This window comes from Ostrea edulis, chromosome 9, assembly GCF_947568905.1.
Source record: "Ostrea edulis chromosome 9, xbOstEdul1.1, whole genome shotgun sequence".
Taxonomy (NCBI): domain Eukaryota; kingdom Metazoa; phylum Mollusca; class Bivalvia; order Ostreida; family Ostreidae; genus Ostrea; species Ostrea edulis.
Genome location: NC_079172.1, coordinates 39771865 through 39792791, shown reverse-complemented (window position 1 = coordinate 39792791; position 20927 = coordinate 39771865). Strand labels below are relative to the sequence as shown.

General features: G+C 37.7%; 2 protein-coding genes across 2 annotated transcripts in view; one reads left to right on the top strand and one right to left on the bottom strand.

The window, feature by feature from the left end:
- The first annotated feature begins 700 nt into the window (after positions 1 to 700).
- Positions 701 to 16166, top strand: LOC130050138 (1-deoxyxylulose-5-phosphate synthase YajO-like). The gene is made up of 8 exons (XM_056149177.1): positions 701 to 934; positions 8189 to 8322; positions 9947 to 10097; positions 11948 to 12121; positions 12226 to 12323; positions 12531 to 12712; positions 15063 to 15202; positions 15565 to 16166. Exons 1-8 carry the CDS (start codon positions 854 to 856, stop codon positions 15685 to 15687), a joined length of 1083 nt encoding a protein of 360 aa, XP_056005152.1. The 5' UTR covers positions 701 to 853; the 3' UTR covers positions 15688 to 16166.
- Positions 16167 to 17379: 1213 nt separating this feature from the next.
- LOC125659741 (probable sodium/potassium/calcium exchanger CG1090) overlaps positions 17380 to 20927 on the bottom strand; it is a 40689-nt gene continuing 37141 nt past the window's right edge. Inside the window, exons 10-11 of the mRNA XM_048891505.2 lie at positions 20285 to 20416; positions 17380 to 19094 (exon numbers count right to left, since the gene is read on the bottom strand). Of these exons, the coding sequence (XP_048747462.2) occupies positions 18895 to 19094; positions 20285 to 20416 (332 nt within the window). The 3' untranslated portion in view covers positions 17380 to 18894. The remainder of the gene's footprint in view (positions 19095 to 20284; positions 20417 to 20927) is intronic.

The window sequence follows — 20927 nt, the reverse complement described above, 5'->3', positions numbered from 1 at the left end:
TGCCCCCCCCCCCCCCCCCCCCCCCCCCCCCCCCCCCCCCCCATCCAAAGTGAAATTGCTTCCTACGGGCCTGTCACGCTCGCCGTTGCTCAACTTGCGTGATCAAGAGTGCGACTAACACATCACTAGAAGTTCCCTCTTGTACTGTCCGCTACAATACATAGTGTACAGTGTATATTGGTCATTATCTTTGTCATGCATCTAGTGATTAAAAAATTCAGACTTGAACAAGATACTCGATTTACATAAAATGATGTAGGGGTATCGAAAGGAAGATCAGGCAACATTTCGGTTTTCAGAGGAAATGATTCCTAGTTATGGATTTCGCCACGGAGTTATGCTACAAATGTTTTTGTGAGAATTGGTCCTTTATGTTTCAGAAGAGAAGATCTTAAATGTTCTATATTGTTATCGCGATGAATGAATGATTGAATGATGCCCCCCCCCCCCCCTCGAGAATCTTTAACTCGTATGGAGACGTCACCATTGTCGGTGAAGGGCTGCAAAATTTAGGCCTATGCTCAGCGCTTACGGCCTTTGAACAGGGAGGGATCTTTATCGTGCCACACCTTTTGTTACACGGGCCGGGGGCATCTGTTTCTGCGGTGTCATGCGAAGGATCGTCCCATTTAGTCACAAGGGGTACTGAGAACCTATTCTAGCACGAGTTTTCAGAGGAGAAGATCTGCGATGTTCATTTTTATCGCGATGTATGACAAGAAGTCGTCGGAGCTTACCTAATCTTACCTGAAATGATTGATAAAGCTTTATCACACGACGAGGCTAATCGTGTATTCACATAACATTGGGGATTAACTTTGCCTACAGAGGTGGACATATCGGGATTTTCACTATGGAGTACAACTACCTTGGCCGCACCGGACTGCGTGTGTCCACCATCTGTCTGGGGGCCATGACCTTTGGCCATCCCGAGGTGGGTGTATTTGTTTACATACATCTTTACATTTATCAACAAATGTATATTAGATATGAAGATGTAATTTGCACATTATACCTGTACACACTAGTGCTTGGATTTTAGAAATTTCATGGTGATATCCTGTGGTGGGGTTTTTCCGGATTTAACGTCCCACTCGAGAATTTTTCACTCATATGGAGACGTGACTAGTACCGGTGAAGTGCTGCAAAATTTAGGCATATGTTCGCCGCTTACGGTCTTTAAGCTGGGAGGGATCTTTATCGTGCCACACCCTCTGTGACACGGGACCTTTTTGCGGTCTCATCCGACGTCGCCCCTTACGACAAGGGAGGGGTACTGAGGACCTATTCTAACCCGGATTCCCACGGAATTTTTTTTCCTGAGTAACAGTCTTTTCTGTATTGAAAGTTATTTTTTAATTTCCTGTTAAAGTTTTGGTATCAATAATTAATTTTTGTATGCAAGAAATGTTTATAATTAACGATACACAGATTATATGGAACATTGAAAAAATTATCAGTCCTCATATAGAATAATCGATTATTTTTAGTTGTCATTTATTTTATATTAACAAGTGATTAAATATTTCTGCTTTGAAGAGAGGTTGTGGTTTTTTTAAACTCTAGATAAAGGCAAACAGTCATAAAATCATAAAGCAATTAATGTACCTATAATGGCGATATATATTACAATTGTATAAATAATGAAATGTAAAGTATTCTCTGGCATATCTAAATACGTGTGTATATATATTCAGGGAATCTCAATATATACATGCATTTCAAATATACATCTGTGTCTCGGAAAAAAACATCTTAAAAATCAATGGTTAAAATCCTGAGCTATACATGTATAAAGAAATTAGAATGAAATTGTCCGAAATATTTGTATATTGTTTGGTTTAAACAAGATGAAGACCGTGAAGATGCGCCTAATCTACTCGGCTAACACCGTTATCAAACAACTACTACTAAACACATTTATAATGTACCATTTCTGATCTTAGAATATCAATACTACGATATTCTATGATCAAGATGAAGCCAAACAAATCTACTGTGGTTGTAGAGATATAAATGAAAATAGTTTCAAACTACATATCCTGCCTTTTTTCCGAATGCTGACCACGTGACTGTATTACTTGTATTAGCATACGCTGTGCTGTTTTACCTGTAATTCTTACATGTCTGAATACAGGTCTAACTACCCGTTAGAGTTTCACACATGATCTAGCCTAATGACCTATATGTAAAACTTATACGGTACCAATTTTGATGCACCAGATGCGCATTTCAACAAATAATGTCTCTTCAGTGATGCTCAACCGAAATGTTTGAAATCCGAAATAACTATGAAGTTTTAGAGTTAAATATAGCCAAAAACAGCGTGCCAAAAAAGTGGAGCCAAATTCGTCCAAGGATAAGAGCTTTGCATGAGGGAGATAATCTTTAATTTTGAAATGAATTTCTAAATTTTGTAACAGCAATTAAATATACATCCGTATTTTCAAGCTAGTAACGAAGTACTAAGCTACTGGGCTGTAGAGACCCTCGGGGACTAACAGTCTACCAGCAGAGGCCTCGACCCAGGGGTCATAATGTAAAACTTATACGGTACCAATTTTGATGCACCAGATGCGCATTTCGACAAATAATGTCTCTTCAGTGATGCTCAACCGAAATCTTTGAAATCCGAAATAACTATGAAGTTTCTACAGTTAATGAACGTGCCCACGCCATTATTTTCTTTCCGAGCATGTGTGAGGAAGGAGCACACAATGCTTAAAATATACAAATAAGGCCAACCAAAGACGTCCGAGCATTAAATCAATTAAAATGAACTTAAACTTTCGACTTATACCTTTCATCTGAGGTGAAATCAAATAGCTTAAGTTGCGTAAGTTATATATCGCCATTGTAGATACATGAACCATGTTAGTTTGGAAACAAAATTATTTTAATTATTAGAACGTATGTCCCTTTCAATATCTACTCCTTACAAAACAATAACACAATTACCACTATTCAGAATTAGGGCCAGTGCTTGCCCAATGTTATGTGAAAATGCTTTATTTGAAGACTACACATAAAACAATGACGTAAGCACTACTGGTGCACAATACGGGTTTGACTAAAGACAGGTACATTCCATAACATCCCCTTTCTTTAAATTGAGAAATTACTCACCGAGTAATTACCAAAAACAATCATTTATAAAACTATTCATTTGATTTTTAAAAGAAGAAAAAAGGAAAATAAAGAAAGGAATAAAAGACAATACATATATGATTGATAATGGTACATGTATTTGTATTGTAATGAACAAATCAATTTATGTCATCTATGCTGTCACATAGTCTTTAAACTTTAACGAAAGCTTCAGTGGACGCGAATTACTGCGCGAAACGTTCGGAGTATGCACCACACTATTGTTATTGTCACTGACGCGAAATTTAATTATCGATTTTGAGAATCCAAGTGACTTCGGTTCGTTAGGTTGCTTCGGTTTCTCGACACAGACGTTTCCTTCTGGAACTGCGGTTGGTTCCTCTTGTCATATTTGGATAAGATCTGTTAGCACCATACGGTTCAAGGGTTGTCCGAATGACTCTCCAGAAATGACAGCATCAGATGTCCCGTGATGTGTGAATTGTTGCTTTAGACATTCTACCACAGTCATGGCCGAAGTGTCTGTAAGAATATCCAACTAAAAATCACTCAAGTAATCCACGGTTACCAGATAGTTTTGATTCCGGTAAGTGAATTTTTTCAATACCTAATTCCGCCCATGGTTGCTTAGGTATGTCATACGTCATAAGAGCCTACTTTAGTTGCTTGTCCTGCATTTCGTTGCAAGTGCTGTACTTGGATATATAGTCACGAAACTCGGCTGACATGTTAGACCAGAAGACGGCATCTCGTACTTTCCTTAGACATGCTTCAGCTCCTATGTGACTGGAAAGGATTCCGCTGAGCATCTCCGGACATAAAACGTTTGGGATTACGACCTTGTTGCTGTTGAAGATCAATCCATCCTGGGCCGATAACTTGTCACGTATGTTCCAATACATCTTCACAAGTCAAGGGTTATTGATTCGTTACCTCGCACTAACCTTTGAAATCAGTCGCTATATGATAGTTGGGCTCATTAGCCCATTACGCAATTCACTATAAATAAAACATCCAATGAAATCACTGCATCTTGTTATGGTGTACATGGATAAAAATGACGCGATCTCATACTGCTGTATTGATAAACATGTGCAGTTGTAATATTTAGACCACTAATTACGTTTATTGATAGTAGATCAAGTTTGTAAACCTTTTTGCTTAAGACAATATTGCTTAAACGATTGAAATGGTCATAACTGTAGGTATCAATACACGTGTTTTTATTTTACTCTCTCGTTTCGCGTTGTTATCAATAGAACCGCATTCTCATTGGTTCCCACTCTTTTGTGGAAATAATCAGAACGAGCCCAACTTTTTGATAGTCACTGATGTCAAGGGTTAGTGTGAGGTAACGAATCAATAACCCTTGACTTGTGAAGATGGTTCCAATAGTCTCGAACTGCTACAGGCACTTCATCTTGATGTTGACTCCAGCCGGTAATTATGACAGTCTCTAGTGTTTGTAGAACTGGGTCACAGTTTGTGAATTCCTTGCTCTGCTGAACTCTTGATTGACTGATTTTTGGAATCCACTCTGATTGGTCAATCTTGTGAGATTTATTTCGCAAATGTGCTAAAGATATATTCATTGTCCTTAAGAAATGCTCTAGAAAGGGTATCCACAATGAACAATTGAGAACCCTTTGTGTACGTAACCCGCAAATTGTACTTCTGAAGACGAAGTAGCATCCTTAATAAACGTATAGGCGCGTCTAATAGGGACTTCTTAAATATGCTCTCCTGCGGTTTGTGGTCAGATTGAACTGTGACAATGTCTTTGCCATAGATAAATTGATCAAAAAGGTCACATGGAAACACTATTGCCAAACACTGGACACACCAGGGGTGGGACCGGGTGCCTAGGAGGAGTATGTATTCCCTGTCGACCGGTCACACTCGCCGTGAGCCCTATATCCTGATAATGCTCTTCATGCACATGCGACAGGCTGTCCATCTTGCAGCAAAGTTGCTCCTAAGCCAACTTCTGAGGCGTCGCACTGGATGGACCTCTTAATTAACGTCACAATACTTCAAAACAGGTTCTGTGTTGACTAGCTGCTTTACAGTTTTGAAAGCATCTTCTGACTGTGACTTCCAGTGCCACAAAGTACCTTTGACAAGTGTGGTAAGTACTTGAGGAGGTAATCACAATTCCAGTAAGTCTTTGTTCATATTTAACATTGGTAATCCGTGGCATTTCCGCAACAGTTTTCGCTTGTTCTGGACCAGTGAACATTCCTTCTGAAGTAAGTATTTGGCCCATGTATTTTACTGAGGTAAATCGAGGTTTCAATTTCACCTTGTTGAATATCAACCCAACCTCTCGTGCTCCGTTGCAAAGCGCTCTAAGATGACAGTCGTGGTCTCTAATGGCGTTCTCCATCGTGTCTCCAGTAAAAAAAAACACTAGAATGTAATCCATATTGACTTATGTCTGCTGAAGGCCCTCTAACACTTCATGTTGCTTTCTCTGGAAATTCCCCGGGGCTGGTCATAGTCCGAATGGTCATCGCATCCAACTATACCTGCCAAATGGAATCCATAATGTGGTGAGTAAGCTTGGTTTCTGATCAAGTTTCACATGCCAGAAACCTTCTTTTGCATCCATTACTGTGAATACTTTGGCATTTGCTATTTTATGCTATTTGTCATCCACAGTTGGCATTTGGTAATGTGGTCTTTTCATAGCTGAGTCTTTTGGATCTATGCACAACCTCAGCTTTCCTGGTTTCTTCACAGCTACCATGTTGCTAATCCAATTAGTGGGTGAAGTCACTTTCTTCAGAATACCACTTTGCACTAAAGAGTCTATCTTGTACTCAATATCACCCTTGAGGACCTGCGGCTGTCGCTTTACCGTTTTACAGGGGGTTCAGTTCAATATGGTACTCAACCTCAAACTCACCAAGTCCTTCACTGATAATTTGTTCCTTGGAAATAGGCGTAAATGGTGGCGATATGGTCAACACCTTGTTTACTACATTGACAGTGAGTAGACTAAGTCTCTTACATGCTTCTGCTGAAATTACGGCTGTTTGATCCATATAAACTAGAAAAAGGTCCAGTTTATAGAACACTGCACTCAAGAGTAGCCATACCACGAAGTACCAGTTTCGCTTTTCTACCATATGTAAAACTTATACGGTACCAATTTTGATGCACCAGATGCGCATTTCAACAAATAATGTCTCTTCAGTGATGCTCAACCGAAATCTTTGAAATCCGAAATAACTTATGAAGTTTTAGAGCTAAATATAGCCAAAAACAGCGTGCCAAAAAAGTGGAGCCAAATTCGTCCAAGGATAAGAGCTATGCATGAGGGAGATAATCCTTAATTTTAAAATAAATTTCTAAATTTTATAACAGCAATTAAATATACATTCGTATTTTCAAGCTAGTAACGAAGTACTTAGCTACTGGGCTGTAGAGATTTCAGTGACCTCTGCGTTGGTTTCAGTGGCGGGTCTCTGGATTATAGATTACGGGCATTCTGCATAAAGCTGTTCATGATGACATTGCATATCGAGACACTGTCCAGTTAACAGGTAGTATCTAAGCTGCCTCCCTCAGCACTCATCCTATCCTTCACAAACCACTGTTTTCCTGTCGAGTTTACAACATATGTGCATTCAGAGCCTGAGTCACTCAAAGTTCTATTACTAGTATCCTGAATACAGTTCACAGTCCTCATTCTGCACATTTTCTGGAAGTGATACTTCTTCCTGCACTTTCTGTAAGTCTGACCATAAGCTGGGCATTTATTTCTGTCCTTCGGATGTGTACCACCAGAGTACTGGCATTTCACATATGAACTGCTTTGGCGGTGACGGTCTTCTGTCGTTTTCCTTCCCTCGGCGGTTGTTTGCCTTTAGGATGATATGTTTTGTTTCCTTTCAGACTTACATATTTCACTTCCACATGGTCAGAAATACTTTGTTGAGGTTTCTAGAGCTGTGAGGATGTCCTCTCGCTTGTAATGCATATATTGATAGCTTTGTCCATATTTAAGTCAGCTTCGGTTAACACCTTGGTTCTCGCTGTTGAGTCCTTAGTTCCTAGTTCCAAGACGGTCACGTATCATATCATTAGTTATGGTCTCAAATTTACAGGACTTAATGAGCTCTCTCAATCGCCATACAAAATCATGCCTCGGCATTTCGTCACTCGTATTGAAAATGTATCTTTCGCATTTGTTTTGGGATTAAAATGTTTCTCCAGAGCTCCCATAATTTCGTTAATGTTCTTCCTATCATCTTCGATCAGATTCAAGTTCTTGTAGACATGATGACAATCCTTCCCAATGACGGTCAATAATGTAGCTTTCCTTATATCATCTTCTTTATAAACTAGTCCAGTAGCTATTTTGTAAGGAATCCACTTGGATTTGAAGAATTTCCCATTACCCTTAAGGTATCCCTTCATATCTACAGCCCAGTAGCTAAGTATTTCGTTACTAGCTTGAAAATATCGATGTATATTTAATTGCTGGGATAAAATTTAGAAATTCCTTTCAAAATTAAGGATTATATCTCCCTCATACATACATGTGTAGCTCTGATCCTTGGATGAATTTGGCTCCAGTTTTTTTGGTACTCTAGTTTTCCGTTCAGCTCTTACAAGTTTATTGTTATTACGAATTTCAAAAATGTCGGCTTGAGCATCACTGAAGAGGCATTATTTGTCGAAATGCGCATCTGGTGCATCAAAATTGGTACCGTATAAGTTTTACATCCATCGGTAATGGAACCGGCAGTTCACCCCGGATAGACATATTTCAATCGTGGGTAGCGTCTCGAACTTCTGACACCAATGTTATGTGAACATGCTTTATTTGAATACTACATATAAAACCATATGCATGACGTAAGGACTATTTGTACACAACAGGTTTGACTAAATACAGGAACATGTTCATTCCTTAACATCCAACTCTCTATTTTGTATTCCTTATAGGAGTTATATGATTGATCACTGTTCATTATCTTCACCTTTCACTCTCCTAGTATTGGGATTGAAATCTGCCTTCTCCAGGTTTATACATTTCATCAGATTCATGTTGAAAGTTTTTATTTCATAGATTGGCAAGCTGGACAAGGATGCATCTCACAAAGTCCTGGACCGATTCGCTGCTCTCGGTGGAAATTTCATTGACACTGCAAACATGTATACCAGAGGGGTATCGGAAAGCATCTTAGGCGAGTGGCTGGTTAGGTAAGCATGTATACCAGAGAGGATTCAGAAAGCATCATAGGCGATTGGTTGATTAGGTAAGCTTGTATACCAGAGGGGTGTCTGAAAACATTATAGGCGAGTGGTTGATTATGTAAGCATTTTTACCAGAGGTGTGTCAGAAAGCATCATGGGCGAGTGGTTGGTTAGGTAAACATGTTTACCAGAGGTGTGTCAGAAAGCATTATAGGCGAGTGGTTGGTTAGGTAAACATGTTTACCAGAGGGGTGTCTGAAAGTATCATAGGCGATTGGTTGATTAGGTAAGCATGTATACCAGAGGGGTGTCTGAAAGTATCATAGGCGAGTGGCTGGTTAGGTAAGCTTGTATACCAGAGAGGTGTCGGAAAGCATCATATGCGAGTGGCTGGTTAGGTAAGGATTGGATAAGTTTGTATCAACCTTTCAGAAAGTTGATTTGTTAAGAGTCTAAATATGGTATATGAAGTCTACACACACACACACACACACACACTTTGGGAGAGAACTAAAAACCAACGACACTCAACATCTTAAGTGTCTGACCTGAATGTAAATACGAGGTCAAATGAATAAGAATATACAAAGCACTGTAATGACCAACGACACGAATATGAAATTAATATTGTCAAAATTTTGGAACGACCTATCCCTTTTTCAGGACAGGTTTTGTTTGTTATCAGATTTTCTAGTTTAGTTTTAGTGCTAGTTTGCATGTTTATTCTATTCATTTAGTTTTTTAGTTTAATTCTGTCGTCCTGAGGAAGGGGCAGTTTGTCCCAAAAAAATTACAATTTCATATTGTTCGTGTTGTTGTCGTCTTTGTAAACACAACTCAGATATCCATGTGTTGTAGTAGAAAGTAGTCAAACGCAATTAACTTTTTTTCAAAGACGTAATGAAAAAAGATAGATTTGCCAAAGATAGAAATAGTCACTACTTGCAAAATGATTTCCTTTCGAAAATGTCATGGTGGATGTTTGTGTATGTCTGAACGCCTTCATTATTTTCTTGTACTACTACTGGACAAAACGGATATTTTTTGCGGATGTAAAATTTGACGATTTTAGAATATAAAGGTGTTTCAATACCTTTCGAAGATTTAAATTTGTCTAAACTTGGGAAAGCTAATATCAGTTCTATATATTATTCGGGGTCCGTGTTTGCCCAACTATCTATTTTGTATTTCTTATAGGAGTTATAAGATTGATCACTGTTCGTTATCTTTACCTTTCATTAGAAAACACTTGTGACGCTTACAATAAACGCAAGCCTAAATACCCACTTATATCATTGGCACTTTGAACTGTGACCAGATTTAATACTATGAGAGGCTATATCCATAATGTTCAGATTTAATACTATGAGAGGCTATATCCATAATGTTCAGATTTAATACTATGAGAGGCTATATCCATAATGTTCAGATTTAATACTATGAGAGACTATATCCATAATGTTCAGATTTAATACTATGAGAGGCTATATCCATAATGTTCAGATTTAATACTATGAGAGGCTATATCCATAATGTTCAGATTTAATACTATGAGAGGCTATATCCATAATGTTCGTTCCAGCTTTAAAAATATGGAAGGTTGTTTATGTCACCAAAACTCTTTTGACAGACAAGAAAGAGAAAAATTCGTAATTGCCACCAAAGTGAGAAGTCCAATGGGAGATGATGTGAATAACGTTGGATTAGGACGGAAACACATTATGCAGAGCTGTGAGGCGAGCCTCAAACGGCTTCAGACGGACTTCATAGATCTATATCAGGTAATCATACATGTTTATCAGGAGGCGTGTCATAGTAATATCACGTGCATTCATAATATACATGTTTATCAGGAGGCGTGTCATAGTAATATCACGTGCATTCATAATATACATGTTCCCTCAAGCAAATGTGTACAAGAAGGCGTCTCATTGTGATACAAACCAAATGCAATGATCCATCCTCTGTAAAGAAGATGGTTAAAAAGGCGATAACTCTACGACAGTTTAAAAGAAGGTAGTGCTTAATCTTGCGGATTTTTTTAATTTGCATTTTCGAGTTACATCAAAATATCCTGATGAAAAGAATGAAACATGCAATTCATTCATTTGTCGATTCGATATATAATGAACTCGAAATGAAAGACACCACAGAGTCGTCCACTTCTGCTTCATACTTAGATATTTTATTGAAAGTAGATATTAACCGCAAACTAACAACTCAACAAATCAGACGGGATGATTTCAGCTTCTCCGTCGTCAATTTCGCATGCTTATGTCACAATATTCCATTATCACCTGCATGCAGTGTTTATATCTCTCAACTGATTCGATGTGCAAGAGCTTGTTCTGCGTATGGACGGTTTTTAAGTCGAGGCAGGCTACTTACAAAAAAGTTGAGGGTGCAGGGGTTACAACGGTCTCGTTTAAAATCAGCCTTTTACAAATTCTATGGTTATAATGATCTGGTTTGCCAATACAACCTCTCTCTGGGTTAAATGCTGTCTGACTTGTTTCATACCGATTGTTAGGCCGTTCTTGGCACACTGATTATTACTCCGTTTACCTGATCGAGATGTAGGGCTCACCGCGGGTATGACCGGTCGAAAAGGGATGCTTACTCCTCCATGGCTCCTGCCCTACCTTTGATATGTCCAACAGTGATCAATCTCAATTTTTAGATCGAGGCAGGCTACTGAAAAACAAGATGATGTTACAGGGGTTTCAACAAACTCGTTTAAAGTCAGCATTTTTCATATTCCTATTGTTATAATGATCTAGTTTGCCCATATGACCTTTCATGGCAAGGGATGCTTACTCATCCAAGGCACCTGAACCCACCTCTGGTATGTCCAACAGTGATCAATCTCATAATTCCAACAAGGAATACAAAATAAAGAGTTGGGCAAACACGGATCCCTGAACATACCAAAGATGGGATCAGGTGCTTAGGAGTAAGAATCCCCTGTCGACCGGTCACACCCGCCGTGTGCCCCATGTTTTGATCAGGTAAACGGAATAATCCGAAGTCAAAATCAGTGTGCCAAGAACGACCAAACAATCGGTATGAAACACGCCAAGAAAACTTTGTGTATCGTCATGTTTACATGAAAAGTGAAGATAATGAACAGTGATCAATCTCGTAACTCCTATAATCAATACGAAATAGAGAGTTTGGCAAACACAGACTCCTGGACACACCAGAGGTGGGATCATGTGCTTAGGAGGAGTAAAGATCCCCTGTCGACCGGTCACACCCGCCATGAGCCCTATATCTTGATCAGGTAAACGGAGTTATACGTAATCAAAATCAGTGTGTATTGCTGTCGGAGTGCAGACCTTTGGTTTATATTAAATGCAAATTTTCTTTAGACATTTATGAAATTGTTTTACTGCATATCTTGATTGATTTTTATGATTATAAATATGAATCATCAGTCACGACTTTATGATTGCATTAGCAAAACTTGCGCAAGCAAGATGTGTATCAATTTTCTCATAATCAGTTAATACGTATGGATTTGTATCGCAGGATAATGACTGCGGCATTCCTTTAATGTTCGCAATAATAGTGGTAGAATTACATACATTGGATGAGTTTTAGTTTGACCTGCAGGTTTGTTATTGAATAGGTTCACGGTTGGGACAATGCTGTTCCCCCTGAGGAGTGGTTAGACGCTCTAGGGGATTTGGTTAAAGCTGGTAAGGTGCGTTATGTAGGTGTATCCAACTTGTGTGGTTGGCAGATGCAGAAAGTGGTGGATCTCTGCAAGTCCGGCAGGTACCCGGCTGTAGTCAGTCTTCAGGTATGAGGATAAATCAGATTTATCAATATATAATACACTGTACGTGTTACTCTATTGTTATTGGTAACAACATATAGAATACGAATATTGTCCTTTTATATCAGCAACAATACAACTTACTTTGTCGTCACCCGGAATTCGAGGAACTTCAAGTCTGTAAATATGAAGGTCTCGGAGTGTTGCCATGGAGCCCATTAAAAGGGTAATAATACAACAATTTGAACCAAACACTTGGTGTCAATAAGACAAGTTAGGTAGCTTCATCAGCATATTAGACACGATGCTAGCATCTGGTTTTAATAATTCCAACTTGCTGGATTCATTATAGTCACAATTTTACAATTTATATCATGTGGTCAAATTTTGATCTATCAAAAGATGAATTTAGTTCGTTTCTTTTATTTTTCAGTGGAATGCTTACAGGTAAATACAACCGTGGAGTAAGGCCTGATAAATTGGCGGGACGGATTGGACTCGTCGCTCAAGATGAATCAAAAGCTATGGAGATTGCCCCGGCTTGGAGTCAGTACGAAAATAATGAAGATTTCTGGAAACTATTGGAAGCCATGGCGAAGATTGCCAAAGATTGTGGTATGATTAAAATGAGAGGGGGATCAAATTACTCCCCTAGAACAGAGATTTACAAAATATGTATCCGACTTTTTGCTAAAAAAAAATATTCTCGTTTCATCTTAAATTCAAGTATAATGAATTCCAATGTAAGTAAAATACATAGAATTTTGAAGCTACCTGTAGCCCCCTGATAATATAAGGATAGTCGTGGTCATTGGAATTGTTGAATTATCAGCATTTCTGGTTCCTAAATTCAAATTTCCAGATTAGGAGACGTACAAAAAATAAATATCTGAATGTTTGTTCAAAAATCGCCCATATTCATCCTAAATTCAAGTACATATAGAGTGAAATGCGACGTAAGCAAAATATTATACACACTGCACTGATAAAAGTCGGGATCTCCGGATAGTCGGGGTCATTGGAATGTGTACAGGATGATACCATGCTATTCAGTCGACTGGAAAGGTGACAGAATCGCAGAGCTCCACCATTTAACCACCTTTCAGTTGTTTTATCCGGGGATGCTGCACCAGGTTTATTATCCTTTGTATTTTGGGTGTATTTATTCTTTTTATTGTTGATGGTTTACTGTCAAATAAATGAGCGTTTTTCTGCCGTTCTTGAAACATTTATTTTCAAAATAATTTTATTTTCCAAATCGAATGTTGTGAAAGTGATGATTTTCGTATATTACAATCAATCAATGGGAAACATACAAATAAGGCGTATTACAAACAGTGCTGTTCTATGTTTAGGTTCTATCCGTTTATTCCCGCACTATTTGATACATGTATATTCCCGTGGGGATCCGGGTTAGAATAGGTCCTCAGTACATCTTGCTTGTCGAGGCGACTAAATGGGGCGGTCCTTCGGATGAGACCGTAAATAACATGGCACAGCAGATGTAGCACGATAAAGAACCCTGCCTGCTTGATAGCCTTTTAAAGCGCCGAGCATCGGTCTAAATTTTGCAGCCCTTCACCGGCAATGGTGCCGTCTCCATATGAGTAAAAGATTCTCGAGAAGGACGTTAAACAATATTCAATCAATCAATTTATCTATCTATCCGTTTATTTGATGCGTTTTCACTTATCTCTCTTCGAAATGATGTGGAACCACAAGCGTGAACTTTCCTACACGTAGCTCCTTGAGATACCGCTAAAACCTTACTTTAATCTCTTTTTTTTTTTCCTTAATATCACTTTCCTTATGGGTAACAAATAAAAATGATAAATGTTTATTCGGTATATACAAACATACATACACAAATACCAAGGATACCTGTAACCCATGAAAGCTCGAAGGATTATTTCCAATGGGGTCCTTTGATGCACGGATGTTTGCGCTAGGGGTCATTCTCCGAATTGATTCCAATGTCTTAATTCGTCGATATGGTACATGAACTATCCGATAATGATCCCGAAGTTTTAGTTTGTCGATATTTAATTTTGCTATCCGAAAATACTACTTTGTGTGATGCTTTTGTTTCGTATATTTTACTATCCGATAATAATGTCTTGGATTTGTCGAAGTTTAACTTTACTATCCGAAAGTAAAATTAATGACTTTGTTTCGTGTACGTTTTGCTATCCGATGATACCAATGTCATAGTTTTATTGATATTTCATTATCCGAAAATGAAACTAATGTCTAGTTTTATTGATATCTCATCATTCTGAAAATGAAACCAATGTCTGAAACTAATGTCATTAATTTTGTCGATATCTCATTTGAAAATTAAACCAATGTCTTAGTTTTATCGCTATTTTAATATCTGAAAATGAAATGAATGTCTTAATTTAGTCGTCGATATCAATGTCTTAGTTTAGACGTCGATATCAATGTCTTAGTTTAGACGTCGATATCAATGTCTTAGTTAAGTCGGTATCAATGTCTTAGTTAAGTCGATATCAATGTCTTAGTTAAGTCGGTATCAATGTCTTAGTTAAGTCGGTATCAATGTCTTAGTTAAGTCGGCATCAATGTCTTAGTTAAGTCGGTATCAATGTCTTAGTTTAGTCGATATCAATGTCTTAGTTTAGACGTCAATATCAATGTCTTAGTTTAGACGTCAATATCAATGTCTTAGTTAAGTCGGTATCAATGTCTTAGTTTAGTCGATATCAATGTCTTAATTAAGTCGGCATCAATGTCTTAATTTAGACGTCGATATCAATGTCTTAGTTTAGTTGTTATCAATGTCTTAGTTTAGTCGATTCTTACTCTTTGTATTTGTCGATTTTCACTCTCTGTATTTGTCAATGTTTACTCTCTGTATTTGTCGATGTTTAATGTCTGTATTTGTCGATTTTTAATGTCTATTTGTCGATGTTTAATGTCTGTATTTGTCGATTTTTACCGTCAGCAAAAAGCATTCCTCAGGTAGCAATCCGGTGGCTCCTTCAGAAGGACGTGGTTGCCTCTGTTATCATTGGAGCCAACTCGATTGAGCAACTAGAAGACAATATAGGGTCGGCAACAAACTGGCGCCTCTCCAAGGAACAGGTCAAGTTCATAGTGCCAAGACTCAACTGTTTTATCAAAATCCGATAACTGAACTTCCACACTCTCATTTTTACAGTATTTCTGAAACACTTATATGTTCAACAACTTCTGCATTTAAAAATGTAGACAGTTGTAATTTATAGATCAATTTAATACGTTTGTATCAAAGTTTCGACCGACGAAAATGATTATCTAAATGTAGATTACTTCTTAGAACTTAAGTTTCATCAGGGGTGTACACGTTCAATGCACCCCGAGACCGAACAATGTAACGAAATACTTCATTACTTCTTGTTAGCTAGGAGATAATACTGTACATAGAATCGTAAGTTGAATCGTCATATCACTTCTAAATATTTCAGATGGACGAACTTGATGCCCTCTCCAGGCCGGAGACCCCGTATCCATACGAGATGTCATGGAGCTTTAACAGTGGCCGCGTGAACCCCTACCATTTGTTTCCATTCGTGCAGAATACGTTTTGATGGCCAATGGTCCACTTATCATAATATAGTCCGAAATGTAACCAGACAATGACATGATATCCCAGACTGCAACATTCTGGTTTACATATAGATTAAAATACAGACTTATTGAGAGAGAGAGAGAGAGAGAGAGAGAGAGAGAGAGAGAATCTATGACCGTTATTAATGCATCATCTATATTTTATTAGCACATCCTGGATGAATGGAGACAGTGTTTGCTATTCCTTCCTAGTCCAAAGCCACCACTATACGCTGCTTTAGGGGGATACCATTTTATACTTTTAGGGTCTTAACAACACTTAAAAGCATGTGTCATTCTAAAAAAAAGTTTTATACCTACCGGTACTGCTTGTCTACATTCAATCATTGATACAGTACATGTATTGAAGTTATGTTAAGTGAATTTCTACACAATATTTTCCCTACACATCTAAATTTTTCGCTCGTGTTCAAACCTAATGAATTAAACAAGATTGGGTGTGTTTTTATTGTGTTTTGTTACTGTCTAAATAAATAAATTTCCCCTTCATCTGTAACAAGTCTAAGGACTTACTTAGGTCTGTCGTTCCGTGAGGAACATGGCAATCGACGACAGTCCTCCAACGAACACGATTCTGGGCTGCTTTTGCGGCGCCGTGACAGGTCATGTCCTGCGCTTTTAATTCTACTTCTGAGTCCTGCCTCCAGATGTTTCTTGGACGTCCCCTCTTTCTCTTGCCCTGCGGGTTCCAGGTCAGGGCCTTGCGTATGGTGCTGGAAGGTGGCTTCCTTAGGGTGTGTCCAATCCAGCCACACTTCCTACGTCTGATGTGTATGTCTATAGGTTCCTGCCCTGCTCTCTTCCATAGTTCTTTATTTGTGATCTTTTCAGGCCATCGGATGTTGACGATGCACCTGAGACAGGTGTTGTAAAATGCCTGGATCTTCTGCAGGGTTGTTTTGGTCATTCTCCATGTCTCTGCTCCATACAGCAAGACGGACTTAACATTGGAGTTGAGGATCCGCAGTTTGGTAGTTATGCGGGTGTTCTTTGAGGCCCATATGTTCTTTAGCATGGTAAACGCTGATCGTGCCTTGCCGATTCTTGACTTGATGTCATGGTCTGTACCACCCTGTCTGTCCATCACACTCCCCAGGTAGATGAAAGACTCAACTTCTTTGATGGGCTCACCACCAACTGTGACTGATAGTTGGACATGGTGTTGATCTTCATCAATTCTGTTTTCTTCAAATTGATCTCGAGTCCCGTTCCTGCTGATGTTGTTACAAGGTGAGTTGTTTTGTCTTGCATCTGACTGTGGTTATGCGAAAGGAGAGCCAGGTCATCGGCAAAGTCGAGATCATCGAATTGCGTCAGGAGTGTCCACTGTATACCATTATTCCTGCCTGATGTGGTAGTCCTCATGATCCAGACAATGACCAAGAGGAAAAGGAATGGTGACAGCAAACATCCTTGTCGAACTTCCGTCTTGACCTCAAAACTCTCGGACATCTGGCCAGCATGGGTAACCCTGCATGTCTAAGGACATTTCAGCGGTAAATTCGTGTGTCACTTCATCTATAACAAGTCTAAGGATATTTCAGTGGTTATTTCGTGTGACACTTTCGTAAATCTTTGTGAACCTTGTCCTATCAACTATCTGCCCATACAATGTAGAATGTGTATAGTCTATAAACTCGAAGCAACACGAATGGCTATTTTGACAAAATTTATTTTGGGGATTTAAAGTCCGACATGGAGTTTAGGTGCGAGTGACACGAACTGACGTTCATAATTTCAACACAGAGAAAAATTATTTTAACAATAGCTGAAAAACGATAAAGAAATAGTATATTCCCAATATTTACTCGATGAAAAATTTCATTAATACTTAAAGTACGAGAGGAAATAAAAAAAGACACCGTGACTACAATAATGATCTAGATTAAAATATCGTTTCGTTTCTCCTCAACGACCCACCTGTCTGAGCATTGGGCATATATATGTAAATAAAGTATCTTGTGTAGATAATGTAGATTTCTTATTTTACGCGAGTACTTATATCACGAAATGAACCATAGACGTCAAATTGCTCAACATGAATTTGTGAGTGGATTTGTTGATCAACAGTTTTCACATGTATTTCAGCAATATAAAAGTAAAACTTCAAGCATTATTATTTTGCAAGTGGTGTTTCTAGTTAAATTACGCGCCAAAGCATTTCCTCGCATATACATGGTATTTAGGAATTTACAGGGGTATACACGTGTATTTACACCAAATTTACCTGAAACAACAAATAGTTTCCTAGTTTGGAGTTGTAGCACTCTCTATGAGTTGGACAAAAGCAAAAAATAACCAAAATTTCAATTTCAGTGCTACATATCTCTTTACAGTGATGAATAATAAACATATAATAAATTGTACATGGCACAAACACAAAATCATACAATTTAATGTTTAACAATAGACTTTTATACGATGTTTGTAACACACCAATCTATTTTCATAAAAACTTTCAAACTGTATTACATTTAAAACATAGTTTACACATGTCATCAGGAATGAAGTAGTGACATCACATTAAAAAATCACATGATCATATAAAAATAAAATATTTAGATATATTTCTGATCACAGCATCATCCTTGCTTTTATTTCAAATACCCTCACGTTTTTTGATAAATATCACAATAAATTACTTACTTTGTAAAGTATATATTTCATGTAAAATAGTAGAGATTTCAAATAGAGAAACTGCATGACAACAAAAAATTGTCATACAAGAAAAATGAGGAATGATGGCATACAAATAAAATTTAGTGTAAGTTTTAAAGGTCACATAAAAACTAACAATCATGTTCGATATGATTTTAACTGATATAATCAATTATAAATTTTAAATCCATTTATTGAACAGAAATTGTTAGGGGAAAAGTTTGATTATTTTACAAGACACAAATGGACCCTGAACCAATTAAAACAAGAGCTAGCACCACATCAAGTGGCTGTGTAAAAATAACCTAGGATTTACACTGTAAAACACTATTTAACTAATATATTGAATACAAAATAATGTATATATTCAGATCACAGTGTCAATTCATCAATATTTGGAATAAGGAAACAAAAAAAGCAAATAAAAAAAAAACCGAGAAAAAAAAAGAAAAGAAAAGAAAACAACACAAAACTGTATGTATTAACAATATTCTAACCACAGATTAAAATCAATCACTTCTCTGGCATTCCTTTGGGTGTACATAACCAAACACATTGACTTCATACAAAGATGTTAAAATGGTGAACAGGAAGTAGACAATCATCAGCACGACTCCGTACTTCTTTGTAAGTCTCCATCCATTAAGGTGGGTGCCCACCAGAAGAAAGACTACCGTCAACAGTAGTGTCAGACTGGAGTATAGCAGACCTAGGAATGAGTTCACACAGGACATGCTTAATACAGGTATCTGAATATCATAAGCTTGATAAGCACACTGAATTAAAACAAGATGTTCATCATTGTCAATGTGGATCTTGTGTGAAGAAGAGGAGGGAGGTTCATTTACATACAAAATTAATGAGTCACACATGTTACTTCTGAAGTTCTTTGTTCGGTTAAAATATCTGGCAAATTTTGTCTTCCTTTGGTACTGTAATTCACTCACTTCTCTACATCTAATGGAGGTTAACACACCTTCACTCTCTTCTCTAAATCTAATGGAGATTAACACACCTTAACTCTCTACATCTAATGGAGATTAACACACCTTCACTCTCTACATCTAATGGAGACTAACTCACCTTCACTCTCTTCTCTACATCTAATGGAGATTAACACACCTTCACTTTCTACATCTAATGGAGATTAACACACCTTCATTCTCTTCTCTACATCTAATGGAGATTAACACACCTTCACTCTCTTCTCTACATCTAATGGAGATTAACACACCTTCACTCTCTACATCTAATGGAGATTAACACACCTTCACTCTCTTCTCTACATCTAATGGAGATTAACTCACCGTCACTCTCTTCTCTACATCTAATGGAGATTAACACACCTTCACTCTCTACATCTAATGGAGATTAACACACCTTCATTCTCTTCTCTACATCTAATGGAGATTAACACACCTTCACTCTACTCTCTACATCTAATGGAGATTAACTCACCTTCACTCTCTTCTCTACATCTAATGGAGATTAACACACCGTCACTCACTTCTCTACATCTAATGGAGATTAACACACCTTCACTCTCTTCTCTACATCTAATGGAGATTAACACACCTTCACTCTCTACATCTAATGGAGATTAACACACCTTCACTTTCTACATCTAATGGAGATTAACACACCTTCACTCTCTACATCTAATGGAGATTAACACACCTTCACTTTCTACATCTAATGGAGATTAACTCACCTTCACTCTCTTCTCTACATCTAATGGAGATTAACACACCTTCACTCTCTTCTCTACATCTAATGGAGATTAACTCACCTTCACTCTCTTCTCTACATCTAATGGAGATTAACACCTTCACTCTCTACATCTAATGGAGATTAACTCACCTTCACTCTCTTCTCTACATCTAATGGAGGCTAACTCACCTTCACTGTACACCTGTACCGGCTTTTTAAACTTGGACAAAGCACACTTTAGAAACCAGGGAATTCCTAGACAAATCAGAATGTCGAAGACGTTGCTTCCGACAGCATTAGAAACCGCCATATCGCCTAGGCCTGTCAAAATAACACTATTGTCATAAATCATTTTAAAAATATTAACTACTTTTCAAAATGGAGCACTCTTTAATAAGTGTCTTTACTTTTGCTGTAAAATAGAGACAAGGTTCAAAAATTTCAAACTTGATGATTTTCACCTTTTTACATATGAAGTGCATCATGACTTTAAAAGATTTTGACTGGAAATTTTACAGTTCATTGTACATAACTACTCCTCAAAGTAAATCATATTTGTCAAATTTTCATGCAACTAGACAAAAATGTTGGCCATTTTAAAAATTTTGTAGAGAGCACATCATGCCATCAAATTTCCATATCAATTTTGTTTCTTGATAGAACTTTTGATACACAATGCATATACTCTATATTTTGGATCGAAGGCTCACAATGGTCACATTAATTTTTCTTTGTACTACATTGTACTTGTATATTTATAATAATGCACTTGTGGAAATTCACTTGAACTATAAGATGATGGATCATTTTATGCAACCTGTGAACCAAGTCC